This window comes from Struthio camelus, chromosome 13, assembly GCF_040807025.1.
Source record: "Struthio camelus isolate bStrCam1 chromosome 13, bStrCam1.hap1, whole genome shotgun sequence".
Classification (NCBI taxonomy): Eukaryota; Metazoa; Chordata; class Aves; order Struthioniformes; family Struthionidae; genus Struthio; species Struthio camelus.
The window spans coordinates 18,340,369-18,362,164 of record NC_090954.1 but is presented as its reverse complement, the minus strand read 5'-3'; the positions used below and the strand labels follow the sequence as shown (position 1 = coordinate 18,362,164).

General features: G+C 43.4%; 1 protein-coding gene across 4 annotated transcripts in view; it reads left to right on the top strand.

Moving 5' to 3' along the window:
• SLIT3 (slit guidance ligand 3) overlaps window positions 1-21,796 on the top strand; it is a 617,690-nt gene that overhangs the window by 508,575 nt on the left and 87,319 nt on the right. For all 4 annotated transcript variants that reach the window (XR_011144002.1, XM_068960054.1, XM_068960053.1 and 1 more), the window contains 4 exons: window positions 2,618-2,761; window positions 9,490-9,653; window positions 11,940-12,072; window positions 21,444-21,512. Coding sequence is in view for 3 of the 4 variants with exons in the window: in XM_068960054.1 (XP_068816155.1) it covers window positions 2,618-2,761; window positions 9,490-9,653; window positions 11,940-12,072; window positions 21,444-21,512 (510 nt within the window). In the remaining variant the exon portion in view is untranslated. The remainder of the gene's footprint in view (window positions 1-2,617; window positions 2,762-9,489; window positions 9,654-11,939; window positions 12,073-21,443; window positions 21,513-21,796) is intronic.

Sequence of the window (21,796 nt, the reverse complement as noted above, 5' to 3'; positions counted from 1 at the left end):
CAGGTAGAGCTAAGCCACTTTAAGGTGGGCTTACCCAAACCAAGTCAGTCCCTGCTGGCAAAAGGCCACTCAGGCTGCACAGATGTAGCAGCCAGTTAGCACATGCCTGGTTTTGGACTAGCCACAGCACACTCCTTGCCCATAGAGAGTACCATAAAATTATGCTTACGTGCAGTATTACTGTGGTTAGGGTTGGAGAGAGCACGTAGGAGACGCAGAGCACAAAAGCGTAAGAAATCAGTTAGGTATTTCGTTTGCGCTTAGCCCAATTTGTAATTTGCTTTTGAAAACTAACACTCATACATAAACAGATAAGAACAAAACACTAACTTCTTTTCCTTTTAAAAAATTACTTTGGCACAAAGTATCCCGAATGCATGGAAATATAAGGCCAGGCAGGATTTCAAGGTGGCATTTATTCCAGCCCTCTCTGCCCCATCCTGAGGAGCAATCAGGGACTGGGCTTCAGGTGAAGCAAAGACGCGTGCCAGATGATCTGCATGGTCTGTGCCTGAAAAATATTTGCTCTTGCACAGTCTTGCTGCTGTAGAAAGCAAGCACTTGATTAGGTGGCTGCTCTCAGTAAATAGGCTCGAGGATGCCAAAGACAATTTAAAACCTTCCGTTTATTCATTAGCAGCAAATGCTTCTTATGTTGCAAAGTATCATAGCACAATTCTTTCAGTCCTTACTCGAGTACAAAATGAAATCCAACCTTCGCTTGGAAGACTTTGGCCTGTAATGAAAAATAGAGAACTTTTCTTTTGCTGTTCCTTTCACATTATTTTTCTGTGGTTACAGCCATCTGTTCTTTGATTTAATGTATGCATTGTACAAGGGAATTTAAAACACTGTCCGTAGATACTAAATTAATTTTCATGCCATAAAGCAGCCTGTGGCAGTGCTCCTAAACAAAATTCAGCATTTTTTAGTAAAAAGATACTTAACATTCAAGCTATCCTGCTGACCTGACCTACATTTCCCCCTAGCTGATAAAGCAGTCTAAATATACGCAGCATGAAATGAGGATTCGAAAGTATAAGTTTTCCTTCAGGAAGGGCACGCGGCGCATGGTGTACTGCAGTATAAATCCAAAGGTTTCGGCTTGAGGGACATGCATTTCTATCCATTAATCACCTTTGAGCATAAAAATTCTGGCCTTTTACAAAGAGGTCACATTGACAGTATCACGGTCCAATTTTTAAAAGACTGGATGTTTCCTGAGGTGTAATAAATCACTGTGAAAGATGGATTGGCATCCAGTCTTCCCATCTTGCAGAGCTCCTGGCTAATACTTTACGCGTGGAATTGAGAAAACGTTTCCTACCGCTTCTGTCTGTGAATTTCCAAAAGTGACCAAAGCCGGTAAGGGCCTTACCTCCCTTATTTACTACCTTGTGCCCTTTAGAGCTTGTGGTCTAGACCTGGCTTTCCACCAGCTTAGTGCCTGTGCGTAAGGTTTATGTCTGTGCCCTGCAATTCTTTTTTGACCTGGTGCCACCACCACTGTTATGACACCAGAACTACTGAGACAGTGGTGGCCATGATAACTGTTTTAGAGAACATTAACGTATAAAAAGCATTATATCCAGGTCTTTAACAACAAGTGTCTGTGATTACAAAGTGAGTTTCCTCCAGACTTCTAGAGGAGTCTGAATTCATTGTTCACTGCCTGAGTTTGATACCAAGGAATTAACCCTCCTCAGTTTAGAGGATCAGTTCACTGCAACAGCAGCAAGAGCTTTAGATAGTTTGTGGACTTCTGGCGATAGGCTTTAATTACTGAATAATATTTCGCTTAAGTAGGATGTCACAACTGTGTAGTGATGTTCACAGCTCCAGACGTTGATTGGCCTGAAAGTGTAACAAATGACTCGTGAGCCTTTTTTGCTGTGAAGAGAAACAAGATACTGTAGTCTTACAGACTATTTAGGCTTTATCGTCGAGTTCATTGTTACCATAACAACTCGGAGAGATGTATCTTCCAAAACACGGCGCTGATCCATCTGGTACAAGCACTGAGCAAAGAGCGTTTTAGAGGATGGTTCCTGCTTTCTCTCTTGTCAATTAATTATTTTAATGAGATTTCAGAGCTTGCTTTTGGTTTGGAAATGTTTCCTAAGCTATTCCTTGACTTTTACTAGGGATGCTGTTTTCTTCCTTACAATTGCAGTGTGGTTTACAAAAAACATACATGATAGGAAGAGAAGTAATGCAATTAGTATTGTTATGGTCACACATTTCTGGCAATCGCTATCAAACGGTCTCTGAAATACTTAGGTTGCTCTCAGATGCCTACTAAGTTAAAGCACTTGAGTGTTTACTACAAGTTTGTCATTAGTTGTAATTTTGCTTACATACGAATTTCACATCTAGAATTCCCATCGGCCTCTAATGTTGTGTGGAACAAATGGGTTTTAAATTGATGATTTCGTGAATTCATTCAACGTTTACATGAGTCTAGTCTTCCTTTAGCCATGTTGTACTTCAGCAGTCAGTACAGAATCCAGTGCTTGCCTAGCATCTGTTGATGCCCTAGAAGCAGCAGTCAGCACCTCCTCTCTTGAAATTATATCCCCTCCTGAAAATTTTTAATTGCTTGTTTTAATCCTTGCAGGATGCTAAGGAGCAACTCTCTCAGCTGTATAAACAACGACACCTTTGCAGGCCTGAGCTCAGTGAGGCTGCTTTCTCTGTATGACAACCACATCAGCACCATCACCCCTGGAGCCTTCAGCACACTAGTCTCTTTGTCTACGATGTAAGTTATCTTTCTGTGGTTCAAATGTGTCGTGATACCATTATTCCATGCTCTCCTTTTGAGAAAACAGTGTTTGAGTTTCAAAATCAAAATATTTAATTATTCATATGTGGAAAACCTAAATTCATCTCAGAGAAAGAAAGAACCCATCCTACTGAAACTGCAGTTTTGAAGGATTCAAGGTGTGATTCAGAAAAACATTTGAACGGAACGACTGAAAAAGCTCGGACGTTGCCAGCCTCAGGCAAGATGACTGCTTACTCTGTCGTAGCCCAGTGCAAAGCGCAGTAGTTCACATAAAACAACCTCTGCAGGTTCACAAATGCATAGCTAATCATGCATTTTAGCTCTCTGAAGCTGCCTTAGTTTCAGTTAGAGTCTAGTTTTGGCAGAAAAACTTTCCTGGATTTCATTTAAATTATTTAAATATCAGAAGAAATCTATAACGTTTGCTAGCCATTTAAAAAAAAAAAAAAGACAACAAGGCAGTCCAGTCATAGTGAACATCAATTTGAAGATACCAGCCTAAGCTTTTCTGCTAATTGTCTTCTATTTCTCAACATATCTCTGAAGTATTTCCCTTGCTTTTTGAAAATATTTTTCATTTTCCATAGTGTGTCTATTTTAATAAAGTAGAGACTGATAAATATGGAGAGAAAGTCTGGTCTTTGTTTCCAGCTGTGAAAGGGAAGCCTGATGGAGCTGTTAATGGAAGCTGTCGGCTTCATTCTATTCACACTGCCCTGAAAACACATCCTAATTGTCCAATCTAAACAAACTTCTGGTGCTATCGCATTTCTGGTTTTGAAAGTAGAGTCCATCATGTTTTACTTGCGGTGTCCGTTTTTAAAGGCTTTGAGGAAGATGGAAGTGCCGAGTCTCAGCTGTGTTGTTGCTCCTTTTGTTGCTTTTGTTTTGTTGTTAATAACTTTTCAGCAGCAAATCAGTTCTTATTCTGGCATTAGCTCAGTGCCGCATAAAGAACCCAGACTTCCATTCTGGGTCCTTCCATTTCTTTTTCCTAGCCCCAAAAGGCCCTTGAAGCTTATGGACAGAGACAAACACAAGCAGATTATTTTTATTGACCATTTTCAAGTCACAAGTCAAATCAAGCGGTACTGGCCGAGAGCTCGTCCTCCCTGTGTTGCAAGCCGTGCCTGCGGGCCTGCCTGCCTGCTTCTTGCACCGTGGGCTCTGTGTTTCCTTCCATGGATCCCTCCGCTGCTGTGACTCTCTGCATTAAAGTCCTTACCCTGTTTGCACTGAAATGTCTGTTATGTTTTGTTAGAAGACAGCCAATTTTCTTCCTTGTATACCCTTCAGCTGCAGATAAAGGAAATCACAGTTTCTAGCAGTAGCAGTTAAAGCTGCTGATAATTAGGCTGCATTGCTCTGGCACTGACTATTATAATCGTGTTGGTCATGGCAGGTTCCCAGCTGTGCCCTGATGAGAAAACTTCTCCTTTGACACTTTTTCACTGTGTTTGATCCAGCATCCGATAAAGTCACGAAAAGGAGTGCTATTGACTTATTTAGACCATGGTTCAAGGCCAAAATGATATTTCAGATATAAATGCAAAATGCAGAAGTATTATTTTCCTAACAGCACTCCATTGCAGGTGGTAATATGAAACAACGACACTACTGAAAGGGTATAGTACATTTTTCATGTTCAACCCACACTTTGTGAGTTCATCAGTTTTTTGTAATAACTCATTTTTGCATCTATTAATATCAGCCACATATTCATACAAAGTTTAACATTTATTTCAATTTTTATCTTGGCATATTTTTAGAATTTTAGAAAATATTACTCCTTTTATTATTGCTCTTTGAGAGTCATCCTCCTTGGTATTATCAAAGCATGGACAGCTCTGAAAATAGTGCCAAGACTATAATCACAGAATCACAGAATGGTTGAGGTTGGAAGAGACCTTTAGAGATCATCCTGTCCAACCCACCTCCTCCAGCAGGGTCACCTAGAGCACGTTGCCCAGGACCATGTGCAGACAGCTTTTGAGTATCTCCGGGGAAGGAGACTCCACAACCTCTCTGGGCAACCTGCTCCAGTGCTCTGTCACCCTCACAGGAAAGAAGTTTTTCCTCGTGTTCAGACAGAACTGCCTGTGGTGCAGTTTCTGCCTGTTGCCTCTCGTCCTGTTGCTGGGCACCACGGAGAAGAGACTGGCCTCATCCTCTTCACACCCTCCCTTCAGAGACTTCTCCACATTGATCGGATTCCCCCTGAGCCTCCTCTTCCCCAGGCTGAACAGGCCCCGCTCCCTCAGCCTCTCCTCGTCCGAGAGATGCTCCAGTCCCTCCATCGTCTTAGTAGCCCTTTGCTGGACTCTCTCCAGGAGCTCCGTGTCTCTCTTGTCCTGGGGAGCCCAGAACTGGACCCGGTACTCCAGATGCAGCCACACCAGGGCTGAGTAGAGGGGGAGGATCACCTCCCTCAACCTCCTAGCAACACTCTAGCTAACGCACCCCAGGATACCGTTGGCCTTCTTGGCCGCCAGGGCACGTTGCTGGCTCATGGTCAACTTGTTGTCCCCCAGGACTCCCAGGTCCTTCTCTCCAGCAGGTCAGCCCCCAGCGTGTCCTGGTGCCTGGGCTTATTCTTCCCCCGGTGCAGGACCCTGCACTTGCCTTAGTTGAACCTCAGGAGGTTCCTCTCAGCCCATCTCTCCAGCCTGTTGAGGTCCCTCTGAATGGCAGCACAGCCCTCTGGGGTATCAGCCACTCCTCCCAGCTTTGCATCATCAGCAGACTTGCAGAGGGGGCACTCTGTCCCTTCATCCAAGTCACTGATGAATAAGTTAAACAAGACCGGACCCAGTACTGACCCCTGGGGGACACCGCTAGCTACAGGCCTCCAACTAGACTCTGTGCCACTGACCGCAACCCTCGGAGCCCTGCCATTCAGCCAGCTCTCAATCCACCTCACCGTCCGCTCACCCAGCCAGCACTTCCTGAGCTTGCCTATGAGGATGTGATGGGAGACAGTGTCCAAAGCCTTGCTGAAGTCCAGGCAGACAACATCCACTGCTAAATAATAGAGTTCAGTAGGGGCAGAACATCTATTTTGTAAAGTATTACAAAAAATAGCTTTTTTTTTTTATTTGTTACTAGTTAAATTAGATATTTGGCATACTGGTTTTGAGTATACTTGCACTTCAGCACGCACATTGTTCAGTCATGTCTTTCAGTCCTTACACAGCAAGGTGGGCATGTTTGCAAGCAGAACTGGTTTTCCATGAATTAAACATGTAACTATTCTAGTATAAACTTAACTTAAATTCCAGGATATATTTCCAGCCTAATTTCTACAATATCCAGATGCGTTTCAGGATGTTTGTCTAACAGGTCAGCAGAATTCATTTAAATATTTAATATCCTATGGCTTCTTTGCAAATTTTAGGAGATACTTGTAGTTGGATATGTGTATTTCTTTCCTCAAGAGTTCTGTTTATCCTTGATTTTTAAAATATTGCTATGTCCTTGATGAAATACTTATGAATTTAGTGTTACTAAGACATCTTTGCTAAAAGCTCGATTGCTCTGTTTCTTTGTAAGGGGGTTAAATCATTATTTTAGGTGTAGGAAGTCTGATTACTAATTACTAATTTTTATGGCACTTTGACTATCCAGCATTACTGTTTGTGATTTGAGAACTTTATTTGAATAGCTACGTTCAAAGATAAAGCTTTTGCAACTCATTGGCCTCTCCAAACTTTCAGTTGCTTGTCATGTGAATTAGGGAAGCTCTTGCCCAGTGTGACACATTTGACATCCTTGACTCTATGTTTTTTTCCAAGAGTTCCATCAAAATCTGCCATGGAAAGAGCATGTATGTGGGCAGATGTGTTGGCTTCATACTATATTAAAGCAAAAAATTGCTGCTCAAAGCAGCTGGACAAAGAGAATTTAGGTGGCGCTGAAGTGACAAGAGGGTACGTGTAGTGTGTGGCAAGATAAATTTGTCCTTTGTTCCCAGAGTTATTTTCATTTCAAAGCAATAGATTTGTTTCTCTGCTTATTCATTTTGTGTGTAGAAATGTATTTCTTTACTTTGCATGCGAAGCATAATCCAAGTTCTAGTGCAAGAATTTAGGAAATTTTAGGCTGTATGTTAGCCTGTGTTTGGCAAGAAATAAATGAGGGTTTGTGGATAGTTGCTGGTGCTCAGCTAATGTGCAGTAATGCATTAAGTCAAAGTAACCTATGTAGAATGGGTGTAATTTCTGTTTTGATGGGAGCATTTTGTAGTTTGAACACATGAATGTTTCTGAAGGTTTTTGATATGTCCTGATAAGATGCTCTGGATGCACAAAATGTTACATTCGGAGCTGTGGGTTATTCAGAAACCTGATTATATACACCTGCTGTTTGTGTCCAGTTGTGGCTTATTTCGTTCTAAGGGTTTGTGTCATGGAAGTTGTTCTGTGAATAAGATCTCACTCTCTTCCGTCAGTGGAACAAATGGTCTTTGAAGTGTTGGTTCACTTAGCTTTGGAGGTTTAAGCACTTCATTTAAACCCTCTATTCATGCCAAAGTATGTCAGTATGGAAAATACAAGGCATCCTGCATGTGGTCCCATTATGGATTAAAGGAAATGGAAAACAATTCAGAAGGAATATAACCAGACTTGGAGTGATGCTTTCAGAGCTTGTCTGCACGTTCTGTGAAAGCCCCTCTGTAACCTGTCCATTTTCTGACCTTTGCACAGTGAATTAGCCTTGCTATTCAATCCCAGTCAACATGACCAGGTTGAGTTATTTCTATTATTAAACATTATGCTGAGTTTTCTCCCTCCGCATTTTGCAGCTACGTAACGTTCAATAGTTTGTGCTAGACCCACATGTAATTACACACCCGAAGCCCCAGGCTATTGCAGTGATTGAGGTGTGCTTTTTTGCAATGCAGAGAGCAGCTGTAAGTCGTATTGCGGGTATGCGATGCTGGCCCTAGAACCTGTGGAATTTAGGAATTGGTTTGGGTTTGTTTTCTTGCTGCCACATCTCAGCTGCACCAGATGTTTTTGTCTTCAGCGCAGTTGCGTTCTGAAGGAATTGCTTGGCTGAAAGTCTAACATGATTTTTGAGTACAGGTTTAGGTTTGTAAAAGTATCTTGCAATTGAAGACTTCTAAGGTCTTCAGCTACAACACCTGCACTTGAGGTGCGTGTGAGCAGAACCTGCTTTTTTAGGACCTTAAACGTTTTCATCTTTAAGATATGCTGCACTATAGAGGAATTTAATTATCATCCCTTTTTCTCTCCCAGAGAAAAAAACAACCCGCAGACATATTCACATATGATGTGAGAATTCCATGAACGTTACTTTGGATACCTCATTTTCCACACGCAGGGCTCTGACAGCTCGTTTTTCTTCCACGAGGCAACCCAAGACTGAGGCTATTGATTGTTCCTGGCTTTATATACAAGGTAGTCAGTCTCCTTTTCACCAGGAACATCGGCCTCTTTCCTTCATCTGAAGTTCAGTCATAAGAAAATCTTAGACACCAATTATATGTAGGCACTTTGGTGCAGGACTCCATTCACATTTTTTTTCCCCAAAGACTGTCAGCTCTAATTCTAGTGAGCTTAGGAGGATGATTGCTTACAAGAAACGTCACCTTACACTCCCTTCATTCCAAGGATAATAAGCTATTAAGAAATACAAATGAGTAGTACTTTCTGTGTAGTGACTTTATCTGTGTTACAGGTGTTCCACTGAGAAATTGCTATAACCTCTGTGTTTTCACTGTTTGATGCTAGGCTGAATAGGGTTTTCCTTTTCTAAGAACTGCTAGCCTAAGCTAGGCCAGGAATCCATCCCTCGTAGGGAAGCTAGCGAATGGCTGCTTTGGGTCCTGCACCCCACGGTGCCGCAGCTAGGCTGCAGCTGCATTTGCAAGGTATTTCCGGAGCTGTAGCAAGATTTGACGCAGGCTTCACAATATTCACAGGGCAGGCAGGAGGTCGTATGCTTTTCACTGCGGATATACTGACCTTAGAAAGCGGGATGAGAAGTGGCTGAAGCCTACATAGTGCTCAAGTGCTGCCTCATGCTTCAAAAGAATATATACATATATATATATATATATATATATATATATATGAAGGTATATTTGTATACACATACAGTGTGCTATCCTTACTATTTCTGTACACAACCCAAATTCAAGCATCGAGCAACTTCCCACCCACCACTGGTTCATATGGCCCTGACATTGGGCAGAGGCCACGCGTGGGTTTACTTATATAACCGGATGTGCCGGGCTGTGCGCAGGTAGAGCGGGACTAAATTTTATCCACGGCATTACCTGAGGCAATCACGCTTAAGGTCATGCATATTTGGGTGTATGCGTGAGGTGAGTTCAGACTTGAGTATGAACTGTAGCTTGAGTGGAAATATACCATAAACACAGTCCTGGTGCTGATATAGCTATGTCTAATTAAGGAATTTGAGCAGTAAGTACTTTGGTTTATACATATGCGTGTATGTGTATATATGTGTGTGTGTGTGTGTGTGTATATTATAATTACAACCCCAGTCTCAATATAAAATCTGTGTAGAAAATGCCTAATCTGTAGAACAGAGCAGGATCTCACTGAAACAGATGGCAGGAAGGAGGCCGGGCTTGGAACCCAGAGTCTTTCCATAGTTATTTAAATATTTCTGTATGTTCATGTTCAATGCAATTATGTCTTGTTCCATTTCAGCAATTTGCTGGCTAACTCCTTTAACTGTAACTGCCACTTGGCTTGGCTGGGAAAATGGCTGAGGAAGAAGAGAATTGTCAGCGGAAATCCACGCTGCTTGAAACCTTTCTTCTTAAAGGATATTCCAATCCAAGATGTGGATGCCCAGGACTTCACCTGTGATGGTAAGAAAATCCAATTACATTTGGCATTTATGATAATGTTGGCATCTCTGTGAGGGCCTTTCTGCCTGTCAATTAATGCTGCATAGTGAACATTTCAGTTTAGTGGCGAAGGAGACAGCCATCCAGAGCTGAAGATCATCATTCCCTATCAGAAATTCATTTTCATTCGTGATTTCCAGCTTCTGCATTTCTGCCATCTCCACCTAAATATAAGAATAATTTTTTTCCTTCAACTTTGCCAGTCTGTCCCTAGCCCTATATATATGCTGGTAGACAGATGCTCTGCTTTGTACAGTCCTAGTATAATCCTGGCCCTTCCTCCCACTTTCTTATTCATAGCACTAGTTAAAATTCTTTGAAGCCAGCGGAAATGGTTCTTGCTTGGAAAGTCTTTTAGATTTTGGGAATTGCTCAATTTCACCAACAGCAGGGATAAAAATAGGGAAATAAAAAAAAAATAGATACTACACGCAATGCTTAGTTCTTTACAATGTCCATAGAAGTAAAAACAACAGCAACAACAAAGCAAACAAACAAAAGAAATTTCATCCGTTAGGAAGGAGGACGGAAAACCCTGAGGAATGAGTGATGCAACATTTGATAGGGCTTGCGTTCTCCAGGCAAAACCCGTGCAAAACCCGTGCCTCTCTCTTGTGATCAAGCTGAATTTGAAGATCATCGTAACAAGAAAAACTGATGAATCCACTGCTGCTCTGACTCATAGGCTGCGGTTGCCTGTTAAGCCTCGATATGCTGGAGCTGCAGCAGGTTGTGGTCCCTCTGAAGAGACTGTAAGAGCGGTGAGAACTTCCTACTTAGCGCAGAAGAGAAATCCTGTCCTAGGCCTGCAGCTTGGCAGCAGGCCCAGGGGCTCGGGCTCAGGGCTCTTGGGACCCACATTTAGTCATTGAAAAATGACTGGCTTTTAGTATGAAAAAAAAAAGATCCTGGTCAACAAAATAACATTCCACACTTAGTAGCTTTCTGTGTTGTACAGTCACTCAGACAGCCGTAATGAATGAAAGGTAGCTGGTGGCAGGATGTACAACACAGAATACAGGGGGAGATCAAATATGCTAGAGAAACCTGCCTCTTCAGCAGGTCTGTGAAAGGCTTTGAATTTTGTTTCCAGTAGTAAAGTTCAGCTGGGCAGAAGAAGGAAAAAATCATCTCTGTTCTTCTGTAGGCTGCCTGTGCTTCTTCATCACTCTGAATACAAATGGTTCCCTAGCCGTGCATTTATGGGTGATTTTGTTTTCTCGTAGCAGGAGTTCCAGTCTTTTTTGTTAATCCCAATGCTCTTGGGTATATCCAGCAGAGAGGAGGAAGAAGCAGATCGGTCTCAATTAGTCCTTGCATCAGTTTGAAAAAAAATGAGGGCCCATGGAGGACGGGTGGTGGCGTGCTCCTGGAGGCAATGCTGTGCCTCGCTGCTGGGGCTGCCCGAACCCACAGGCATTGCCATGCTTCCTTGCACCGTCGCCCGGAGGAGGCACCATTAAGGCTTTCCTTTCACGTGCAGCTTGATGCTACATTTGCCTTATGTGTTGCAAAGCCTGTTGTTTTAGGGGAAAATCCATGCTTTAGTGCTCTGAACTTCAAGGACTTGGTTTCTTCCACACAAACTCTATTGTTCTTCGGTTACAGGATTTAATCTGCTGTTCATGGAACTGCGAATCCGTTTTTGGAGACTGTTGATATTTTTCTCTGTGCACAGATGGATCAACAGCAGTTTGAAATTTGTTGTTTGCCTAGTTATCCTCCTCAAAAACAATGAAGTTTTTCAATTCAAATGATAAGCGAAGTGCCAGGCTGACATTAAAAATACAGTATTAACAGCCGAAAGCTTTATTTAAAACAAAATCTTTGTAGCGCAGAGTAGATGGTGAATGTCGTCTGTCTAGGTCGGTTTAAGGGGAATATTCTGTAAAGTTCTCCATTTCAGTTAGTGCATCCGGAGGGTGAGTGGAGATTTGGGATTTACCTAACTGATTTACTGTCATTGGTAAAATTATACAGAAGTAGATGCCACTTGGATAAAATTATTTCTCTGAAAATATCGCTATCCAATTTTTGTGCTCCAAGTACAACACGCTGCTTGTTACCTGAAGAACCTGCATCATCAGGCAGATGTGAAGTATTGGGAGCTAATTTAAAATACTCTAATGGTTGCTATAGATTCGGGGATATCCCTGCTTGGTCCTTGTAAGCAATTACCTCTGAAGTGCCTCACTCTGGGCTGTAAAGCTGATTTCCTTCCCTAACCTCAGGTGCTCTCCTCTGCAGGTAACGACGAGAGCAGCTGCTCGGTTTCTCCACCCTGTCCCCCGCAGTGTACCTGCGTGGATTCGGTGGTGCGCTGCAGCAACAAAGGTCTGCGCGTCTTGCCCAAAGGAATCCCCAAAGATGTGACCGAGCTGTAAGTGAGATTTTACGTAGCTTCTTTCCTGCAAAGTTCATAAAGTGACATGGCAGGGAGGGTTCGCAGGGCCCTGGAGGTTTTGCAAAATTCCAGCGACTGGTGCCTGGGTGCCCTCCCTGTGTCTTGCCTGTTGTGATCTTTATACTTCTTCCTCCCTTTGATTGAATGCGTTGCTCTGCAATGGCAAGAGAGTCCTTGCACCCATTAAGTTTGCGTATGGGCAACAAATGCATACATTAGTACTGAATGATCCTTTAGTGGGGCTGAGCAGCCCGAGTTCACAGCGGCTGGTTTGAAAGGGTGATGAAAATACAGTCCTGACTTACACATGTGTGAGTTAATTATCCTCTGAGGAGCAGAAAAAAAGAGAAAAAAAAGAAAGCCAATGGTGGAAACAGACAGTGGATTCTTTTCTCCAAACCTCATGAGATGGCTAAAATAACAGATAATTAGATTAAATTGTAAAGTAAACTTGTTTGAGTTGAGAATCATCTTCCTAGTCTTCTTTTCTGCTGTTGCTTGCGAGGGAATTTATACTGGGTTTTGATTCTTTCCATGGAAAGAAAATGCAGTGAGGGAGCTGCTTGGCTTAAACAGTTGACAACAGAAATACAGAGCTTTTCCCTTTATGTCCTTGTTCAAACCTATCCCAGGAAAGTTGTTACCGAAAGCTGTTACAATCTGATGGACGTTTTTGTATTACTTGGTTGAGTTGGTGTGTTCAGTGAATTTCCTGATGAATGAAAGTCTGCTTCTGCGTTACTCTAAATAGTCATGAGGTACTCGACGAAAGAAATACACCTCCTTTCACTCCCTTGACAGCGGAAGGGGCTTTGCGCTGCTGTTACCCATGCTGCAGTCAAAGGCAAGGCTTTGCTGTTTAGTGAGGAGTGGACTGAAGCATGTGTGGGAACTCAGATTCACGTGGATATTTTGCATAAATGAATACATCATTGGGAACACTGTTAATTAGGGCATGGTTAATAGTGGTTCGAATTAAAAGCCAAGTTCCAGCCTGTATTACCTTTGTATTACCATGAATGATAAAGACGCTACGAGGTTGTTTCTGCCATGGTCTTGTTCAGGTCTCATTGTTGCTTTTGAATATGGTTTGCCAACAGTAAAATAGCACAGATGTTACTTTAATTTTGCCACGCTAAGGAGCAATTTATGTTTAAATTTCGCATGTTCAGTTTACTGATGCTATCTGATACCCTGACGACGTAACTTTCACAAAAGGAGTGCAGTTAATCTCACACTCTTGAAAACTGCTATATTTCTTAAGCTTTTTCTTGGCAAATGGGGCCGCAGACTGGAAGTGAGCAGTTTGAGTTCATAGGAATTTACATGACTCTCTCCTTCAGTAGAAGCCACTTGGCTGTGCGAGCCTCTTGTTGGGCTTTCTGCTTCGAATCCAGAAATGTGTCAGCTGAACACAGTCAGCCATGGACTGACTGGCTCCAAGTTTTTCATGTTCTGGAAATGCAACCTTGAATCTATCTCAGCTGTCTTCAAATTCAGTCCTGATCTCAGTCTTCTGTCTTTCCGCTAGCATAAACTGAGCTCCTTATTTGTATCTGTTCCAGAAGATGAGCTTCAGGTACCAGAGCAACAATTTTCATGTGTTTGTGAAAACTGTGACAAGACTGAAATAAAAAAGAGAAAATCAGTCTTACCTGCCTTCCCTCTGCTTCCAGATTGTGTTGAAGATGTTGCCCATAATCTACAAGACTCTTATCATCTAGGTCCCCAGTTGCATCAGAGGACAGAGGTTTCACCGAGGGGTGAAAAGGGGCCATGGGTATAAAGATCCTTCTGTCCTCATCACCGTGGCTCCCTCCCTGCGCGAGGCTGGAGTGGCCATGCAGGGCAGCAGTTTGGTGGGATTTTTGTGAATGCTGCAGTCTGGCATTTATAAATTACCGTTATTGAAGTGCTCATTTACCAGGCACATTAGCTACAGTTCTGCAAAAATACAGCATAGTTTAAGGAAAAGCACTGTCATGTGTCTAGAGAGAGCAATCTGTGAAGGCTGAATATAGCCTTCTCAGAAGTTCTTTTAAAGTCTTTCAGAGATCTTGAAATAGCCTTAAAATGGGAATTCTTTCATGCCAACAAGTATTAAACAGCAGTGTGCTAAAACGAACACACCTCTTGCGCAGGCATGTAGGGAAAATGCTACCCTCCATTGGGTAGAGTTTCACTGTAACCAAGTCCAGCAAAAAGGTCACCAGCAATGTTTTATTGCATGGTGGACTGGAGGCTTAGGCTCATGCCTTCCAACTTTCTTCCTGAGTTTCTATTCTGCATGTGTTTTTAGACAAACACTGGAAATCCATGATCTCCTTCATGTTCAGAGCTGGGAATGACAGGCAGCATAACGTGTCTGGTGTGCACAACCTTCAGGAGGAGGCGTTACGTGGCAGGGAAGGCTTCCGTATAGAATAATGTTGAAAAGATGACTAAGTATCCTGGCTTTTTAGAGGGATAATAATGTAAGAAATTTCTATTTTGCAGCAATCCTTCCACAAAACCCTGGTGCCATGGACGAGCCTTCTTTCGGCTTCCTGGGAAGAGGGAAATACTATGTTGTTTCTTGCACATTCCTTTGCTCTGCATTTGCGTTCTGCCTGTGTTTTTTTCCCACTTTTTAGTTGGTCTGACAAGAAGCCTCACTTCTTTGAACATAATCAGTTTTCTAGTCCAGATGTACAGAAGTAAAATACTCTTGCAACAAGCTAGTTAGCAGCTTAGCCTCACTCCTGCTTAGTGTCCTAGACTTTCCTTCTTTCTGTAAATCTGTTTGACTACGTTTCCCATGCTCTTTTTATTTTAACATCTTTCTTCAGTGTGTGAGTGCTAGCGTTTTCTTTTTTTTCACAAAACTGTGGTTTATTTCTAATAAAGTCTTATCTGGCAACATCCAGCTGTTTTTATGGACCTACAGCAAATAATGATTTTCACTAGGGAAAAAGTTGGAGGCAGTTATGTTGACAGTGTGTGTATAAGTTGTAACATAATGAGCGTAGTGTATTTTAGAATAAAGATATGCTAATCATGTTGCCTCTAGCCTCCAAACGTCCTGACGCTGAGCTATAGGATAGCAGCGATGGAGTTATTAGAAAAACGTGTGTCCATATGTCATTTTTAGTGATTATTTTGCTTTCCATTTGCATTAATATATGCAAATATTTTCATTTACTTTTGTCATTTCTCTTTTGCTCCTCACAAACCTTCTCTCTCCCAGTGGCAGTCTCCACTCGTGGGTATCCCACCTGACCTGTGCGTTGTCCCCTCCCCTGGGGTGTTTTTTGCTCCCGTTTTGTTCATTTCGCCTCTGAGCTCTTCCGCGACCTGTTGGTAGACCTGGTTGGTTTTCAAGTGGCTGAGCTGCCGATCAGCAGAGGGATCCCGTCCCGCTGCCGTTCAGCTCTTCTTTCCCCACCCCGGTTGCTGCCTGTTGCTGCCTCCTCCCGTTGCTGAGATCATTTTGACGATCGCTTCTGCCTTCCAGAGCGCTCGCTGCCTCATCTACGTGGGGTCATTTACCTCCAAGCGCGACCCTCCCCTCCCGCGTCCAAGGCTCTAGTGCCTTGTGGCAAAAATAGTGCCTCGTGCCTGGCCCACACAAATTGCTGCAGTGAAGTTAGCTACGGTGCGTGTAGACTGCCTCAACAGTCTAGTGCGATTTTTCCATGTTCCTGCATTGCTGTTGATCAAAGGGATAATGGTGAAGTGAGAAGCCCGACAAAAATCATCTGCTTCAGGATGCAAATGCCTTTGCTCGTCTGGAAATCAGCCCTGCTTTGCATGTGAACCCTGAACACAGGCTGCAGCGACTTTGCCTTTGATAATACAGGAGAGAAACAAATTAGCTCAAAGCTTAGGCTTGGGCGGTCCTGTGTCGTAAAAGGCTTTACAGCCTGGTTAGTTCACTGTACCAGGAAAACTCGTCCGTTTGGGGGAATGAATCCATCTGTAGAGGGATATTTGAGTTACAGCTAAAACAGAGGAGTTAAATCTGCACCTCAAATCTGACAGTTTGGAAAAGGGAAATAGGTCAATGGTATCAAGTAGAGTTTTGAGTGGCTGGTGAAGTTTGAGGGCCTGTCGGAAAGCTGACTTCAGCGCTAGCAGAGACTAAAGGTGAATGTTAACTTCGGGGCCTTCGCTTCTCTCCCAAACACAGTCAGGTTTCCGTGTGTCGCTGCTGTAGGTCGTCGTCTGAGATGCAAGCACAGCAAAATCCCGAGTCCAAACTTGCCAAAACTTAAGAAAGTTCAAGATCCAGATTTGTATATAGATCCATACTCAAATTTTGTATCTTCTCAAGAAACTGTAACTAAATTAGCTCTTAAAATGCCTGTTTTGCTGGTATGTTTTATCTTTCACAATCCAACTCTCTTCTAGACGGCATTTATTAGGAAATTAAACTTGCCTCAAAATTCCTGGGTACTGGATATCTGCATTGAAATGTTTTGAGCATAACTTGATTTTAGAGCTGCGTAAAATTGGCAAGTATCGTCTTTTTTTTCCTTAAACATTCTGTACGAAATATTTAAAGAAATTAAAGGACGGGCTTTCTGCCATTTCAGTTAATGTCTGAAAACTGATTTCTCCCTTCAGTTTCTTCTCTTAACACTGATGGCTGCTGTGAGCTTGACTTTATGGCTAAATAGACGCCTCAGTACAAGAAAAGCTTCCAAGGGAATCAAATTTTTACATGGTGCTTTGGCACCTCTTTGCTGGTGATATCGCCTCAGCTCCCAGCGGCTTTGGTATAAAAATCAACAAGCTGGGAGAAAGGCAGCTGTCACTTTCGAGGTGTCATTCTGCACATCCAGCGTGATGGTGGTGCCAGCAGAAGGCGCTGGGATGTGCTGGGGCCGCTGCCGCCGAGGCTCCCTCGGGGTTTATGCCTTTCCTCGTAGGTGGGTGGTGGCATTTTATGAGAACATGAACACATATTTATCTTTTTTTTATTGTTGCTCTGGTAGTTATGTGATGGTTACGAGCCCTTGTTGACACTCAGGATTCCCAGCAGCATTCATAGGGTAAAGAACAGTTTCCAATCTGATATATTAAACTACAGTCTAGAGACTTGGAGGAAGCAAAGGAGGTTGTTTTGGATAGTAGTCAGCCTGTCTATACTAAGGTGGCTGACACCCACTCTTGACTCTGACTGTCTGTGTATTAATAACTTGACTCGAGATATTAAAATTAGAAATGTGTTTTCTCATTCATACCACAGTTTCTTCGCAGACCAGATGCCGTGTACATCATCTTTCTTTGGCGAAGTGTTAGGAAAAATTAAAAATAAAATCTTTCCTCTGCATTGTTCTTGGGGGTTTTCTCCATAGCTTTTGCCATAGTTAGATCACTGTATTTTGTGTGTGTGTGCATGCGTGTATATACATACATATACATATACACACGCATGCACACACACAGTTTTGTAACTGGGCTCTGCCCCTTCCCCGTTGCTGGACCCTTTGCTGGGTCCCGCTTGCAGCCCTTTGCTAACCCCCCCCCCCCCCCGCGCTTCTTCAGGCCATGCCACTGCGGAGCCACTGCTGTGGCATCTGTGCTGCGTCCCCTTTGCCGTCCTGCAGCCCCCAGCCAGAGCCTCTGGTTATTTCGTATTAATTGCAGTTAAATACACTTTAAAAATGAATGCCTTTTCTTAGAAAACATTGCCGTTCTTTGTGTAATGTGGTAGCGGCTTAAACAGCAGTGAATTGTTCTTAAGCATCCATGAAAAGTGCATAATCAGCAATTTTTCAGTGTAAAATTGTGTTTTGTTCAGAAAATATAGTGCTGGTATAATATTGTCACTTTCTGCAAGCACATTACTACAACCATCAAATTGTTTTCAGGATAATTGCTAACGCTGCTCAAACAGGACTTCTGTGGGAGTTTCACTGCGGGGGCCTGCAGGTCCGTGTTGCTCTGAATAGTGAAGCATTAGAGTAAAACTTGCAACTTTTGATTGCACCTGAGAGCAGAGAAGGAAAAAAAGCCCTTGGCTAGCCGACAGCAGTTTGTTTAAATTGCAGTCTGTTTCCTATTGGGATCAACAAGAAAATTCCCTGAAAATTTATTTCTGCAGATTTCAACACGTTGCCGGAGCTGAGGCTCCTTTCTGAACTGAAAATCACGGCTAGCTTCCAGATGTATAATACATGACCTGCTTTTCATTTCCTTACATTTGAAGTAATTGCTGGAACATTACCCTACTCACACGCGTGAGTTTAGGTTTTGCAGGCTTTCTGGGATGAAAGGAAGGAGCAGACTCCCAGGAATTTGCTGCATCCATCACGGACCATTGCCGTGGAAATGAGACCTGAGTTGCTCTGTTCAAGTAGTAATAAATGAGATTTTATTTGGGGGATCCTCCACCTGAAAATTTGGAGTGTGAATTTGCACTACATCAAGTCACTCCATGTTCAAAACGATTTATACCAAATTTAGTCAAAAGGGAGCAAGTTACTTTATATTTACTGGATTTGAATATCCACGTGCGGTGTAAACGTGGGTGTAAATGAGGTGTAAATCCATGTAAATCTAGCTTGTGGTAACCTGTGTCAGCAGAGAGGCCACCGCTGCCTTGCAAGGGTTAACTGTTAACTGTATAACACCATCACTTGATGCGTGATTTCTGTGTATGGAGAGATTAATCTGCTCAACAGGTTTTCATTGAGGAAGGATTTTGCCTTTGGATAAAAATTGAAAAAAACCTGTAGTCCCTCTTGTCGACCCTGATGCTAGCCGAAGCAGGGTCAGCTCCACCGTCTGCTCTAATGTAGCTCTGCCTTGGCAGGATCCTGCTCGTGCCGGATGGGTACCCAGGAGGCTGGGGGTGGGAGGAAAGGCAGCTTTCCTCTTTACTCATTTCAGAGGGAAGATTTTCCATGTTATTGTTGTTAGACTCCAGCATCCTAGTATCTTATGGGAAATTCTTCTTGGAGTAGTTCAGCAGGAAAGAGCTGAAGCAGCACAAAATGATGAGAGGGCATTATGTTGAAATAGAAGAGGGGAAAGTGAAATAAAATGTGGCACTTAAAAACATATCATGTAAGTAATCCTGGTAGTGTTTATAGTTTTTATTTTTAAATAAAGTAAAAATAAAAATACAGTTTGTGGGAAAACTTTCTTGGATTTAGTTTACACAAAAACCTGTGTTGTAACAGTTTATACAGAGAGGGAGCGTACAGCACAGTGCTGACCTGTTATAATTGCTGTTTGCTGTAGTCAGTGCAGAGTAAGGAGGTCTCTCGCCAAAGAAAAGGGAACTCTGGGTGGGATACACCTTCTAACGTGATTATTGGATTGTATCTTCAGTAGCAGAGGCAGCCCATTAAGTGTGTTGGGCTTTGTGGGCCGTATTCGCAGGCCATGGCCGATAAGCGTTTGAGACACCGCAGTGATTGCAGCGATCCACGTCTGCCTTCGCAAAACTCCCCCAAAGTGTCTTGTAAGGAAGGGAGATGCCTTTTCCTCTTTTCTCCCCAGTCCTTTCCTGGCACGCGGTTCTGTCTGGGTGCATTGGGTTTGGTTCGCTGTTAGAAACGGCCTTGGGCAGGTCCCCGGAGGCTCACCCAGACGAGCGGCCTGGCACCGCGGCGCTCCCCATCCTTTGGAGCCACGTCGCTATGGCAAATCCCCCCCAAACCAAGGTCAAGGAAAATGACTCCAGCTCTGCCTGTGTTGTTTTGTAATAAACAGGAAAAGACCAATGCCCTGATGCTACTGCATGTCAGCTGTTGAGTCTTGCGTGCCTGTGTTGTCTTTTGGGCAAGCTGGTGAAAAGGTTTTGATCTGCTCAGGGCTCTTCCCTTTGCCGCTGAATGTTTGCACGTTTTCAGTGGAACAGGCCTGCAAAACATAGGTACCGTATTCCAGAAGAAGGAGGGCGTACAATAATCCTAAAAGGCATCAGCCGTCCTGTGAACGTGTCGTGAGTCGACAGAAGATGCTCAGCGCGTCTCTCCGATGAACGCGTTGGAGCGCGTGCCCTGCGCAGCAGCCTTCGCCGGGCCGAGCGGTCGCAGCAGCGTAGTCTGAGAGCTGCTTTGCAGGCTATTTGGGGCAGAAGGCATCTTAGTAGATAAGGACATCTTCATTGGCGTGATGACAGTTCAAAATTGCATTTGTGTTCAATTGCAGTTTTCTTATAAACACAAAAGTTGTCTCAACATGATCCGTTACTCCTGCAAAGGATCTACCTTTCATAGTCGCGCCCTGGGAAGTTTTAGCGCAAAGTGGGAAGTTTTATTTCCCAGCTGAACTGTCTTTATGAGTAGGAAGCTGCTCTTCCACTTCACTTGGCAGCTGGGGGTGTATGGGGGATCCTTCGTCCTTCCCTCGAAGGATCCTAAATGGAGGTGTGAAGGAGGTGAAAGCAAGAGCCTGTAATATGGGGAAGGGACAGGACTTTCCAGTCTCCCCAAACTTGTCAACAAATAACATATTATTAAAAATAATAACATTTTGCTCTAATAAACACACGGATGAAATATTTGCAGAGTTAATTTAAATTTACAAAATTATATTTTAACATAGTTATAGGCACTATTTCTTATTTATATTAGTCAATATTGCTGTTTAGGGATTCCTTATTGTTTAATGGTGCTTCAAACTATTTTACCGTGGAAACACTAGCTGTTTTATTAAATATGCTTAGGGCTTGTGGGAGATGTGTGTATCCAAGAGAGCTTGGACCTTCAGTTTGTGTCTTGGAAGTTTCCTTCCTTCACCAGCACAAGTTGCAGAGGAAAGGTAGGGAGGGCTGATGTGCCTCGCTAGGAACTGCTGTAACGGATGTGGGATCAGCATAGCGGATGTTCACGTTGACATTTGGAGTAAGTGCGAGATTTGGAGTAAATGCGACTTCTTGCGAGATGAAGCCCTGACGGCCCTGCTCCTGTCCCAGGCCTGGAGCCGCCGAGGGCCTGGCACTCGTACGGCAGCAGCTTTGCTGATGGGGTTAGTTAGCACTTGGACTCCTTGTAAAAGCTTCAGTTAAACCTGTTCTTAGTCAAGGGCATAAACCATAGCATTTTTCTTCCCATTGCTTCTTCAGGTGTTGTCTCAGAAGAATCAAATGGTGGTTTATATTTGCTGTAGGTCAGAGAGCCTTTCTTCACTGCTAAGTCCTGAACAAAAACATCAGTAAGCTGCTGTCATGCTTTGCGTGTGGGATAATTCATTCATAAAGGGGAGACTGTTATAGTTTCAAAGCAATGTATCAAAGACAATTTCCTTAGTGACTGACTTCAGTTTTTCTTTTCTTCATTCATGGTGCATATTGAGCTGACAGAAGTTCTTGTTAACCTGTCTGGCTAATTTTCAGATGTGACTTTTTGCAGATACCTGGAAGGAAACCATCTGACTGCTGTACCTAAGGGGCTGTCGGCGTTCAGACACCTGACTCTGATGTAAGAAACGCATGGTTTTAGCATCAGGATGACTCCTCATGCCCTATGTCGTAGGTGGAAAATAAAGATGCCCCGTCCTGGGAGTGGGAGGAGAGCGTTTCCCACATGTGATTTCAGCGGCACCAGGAGGCCGGCTCCTCTGCGCTGCCCATGGGGAGCCCAACCCCGAGGGATTAGGAGCAGCGGAGAGGCTCCCCTGCAGGAGCTCCTGGCCTCTGCAAGGGCACCCGCTAGTCACGCGGGCTGCCACCGCTTCCCTCTGCAGCTTTATTAGAGTAAAGGTC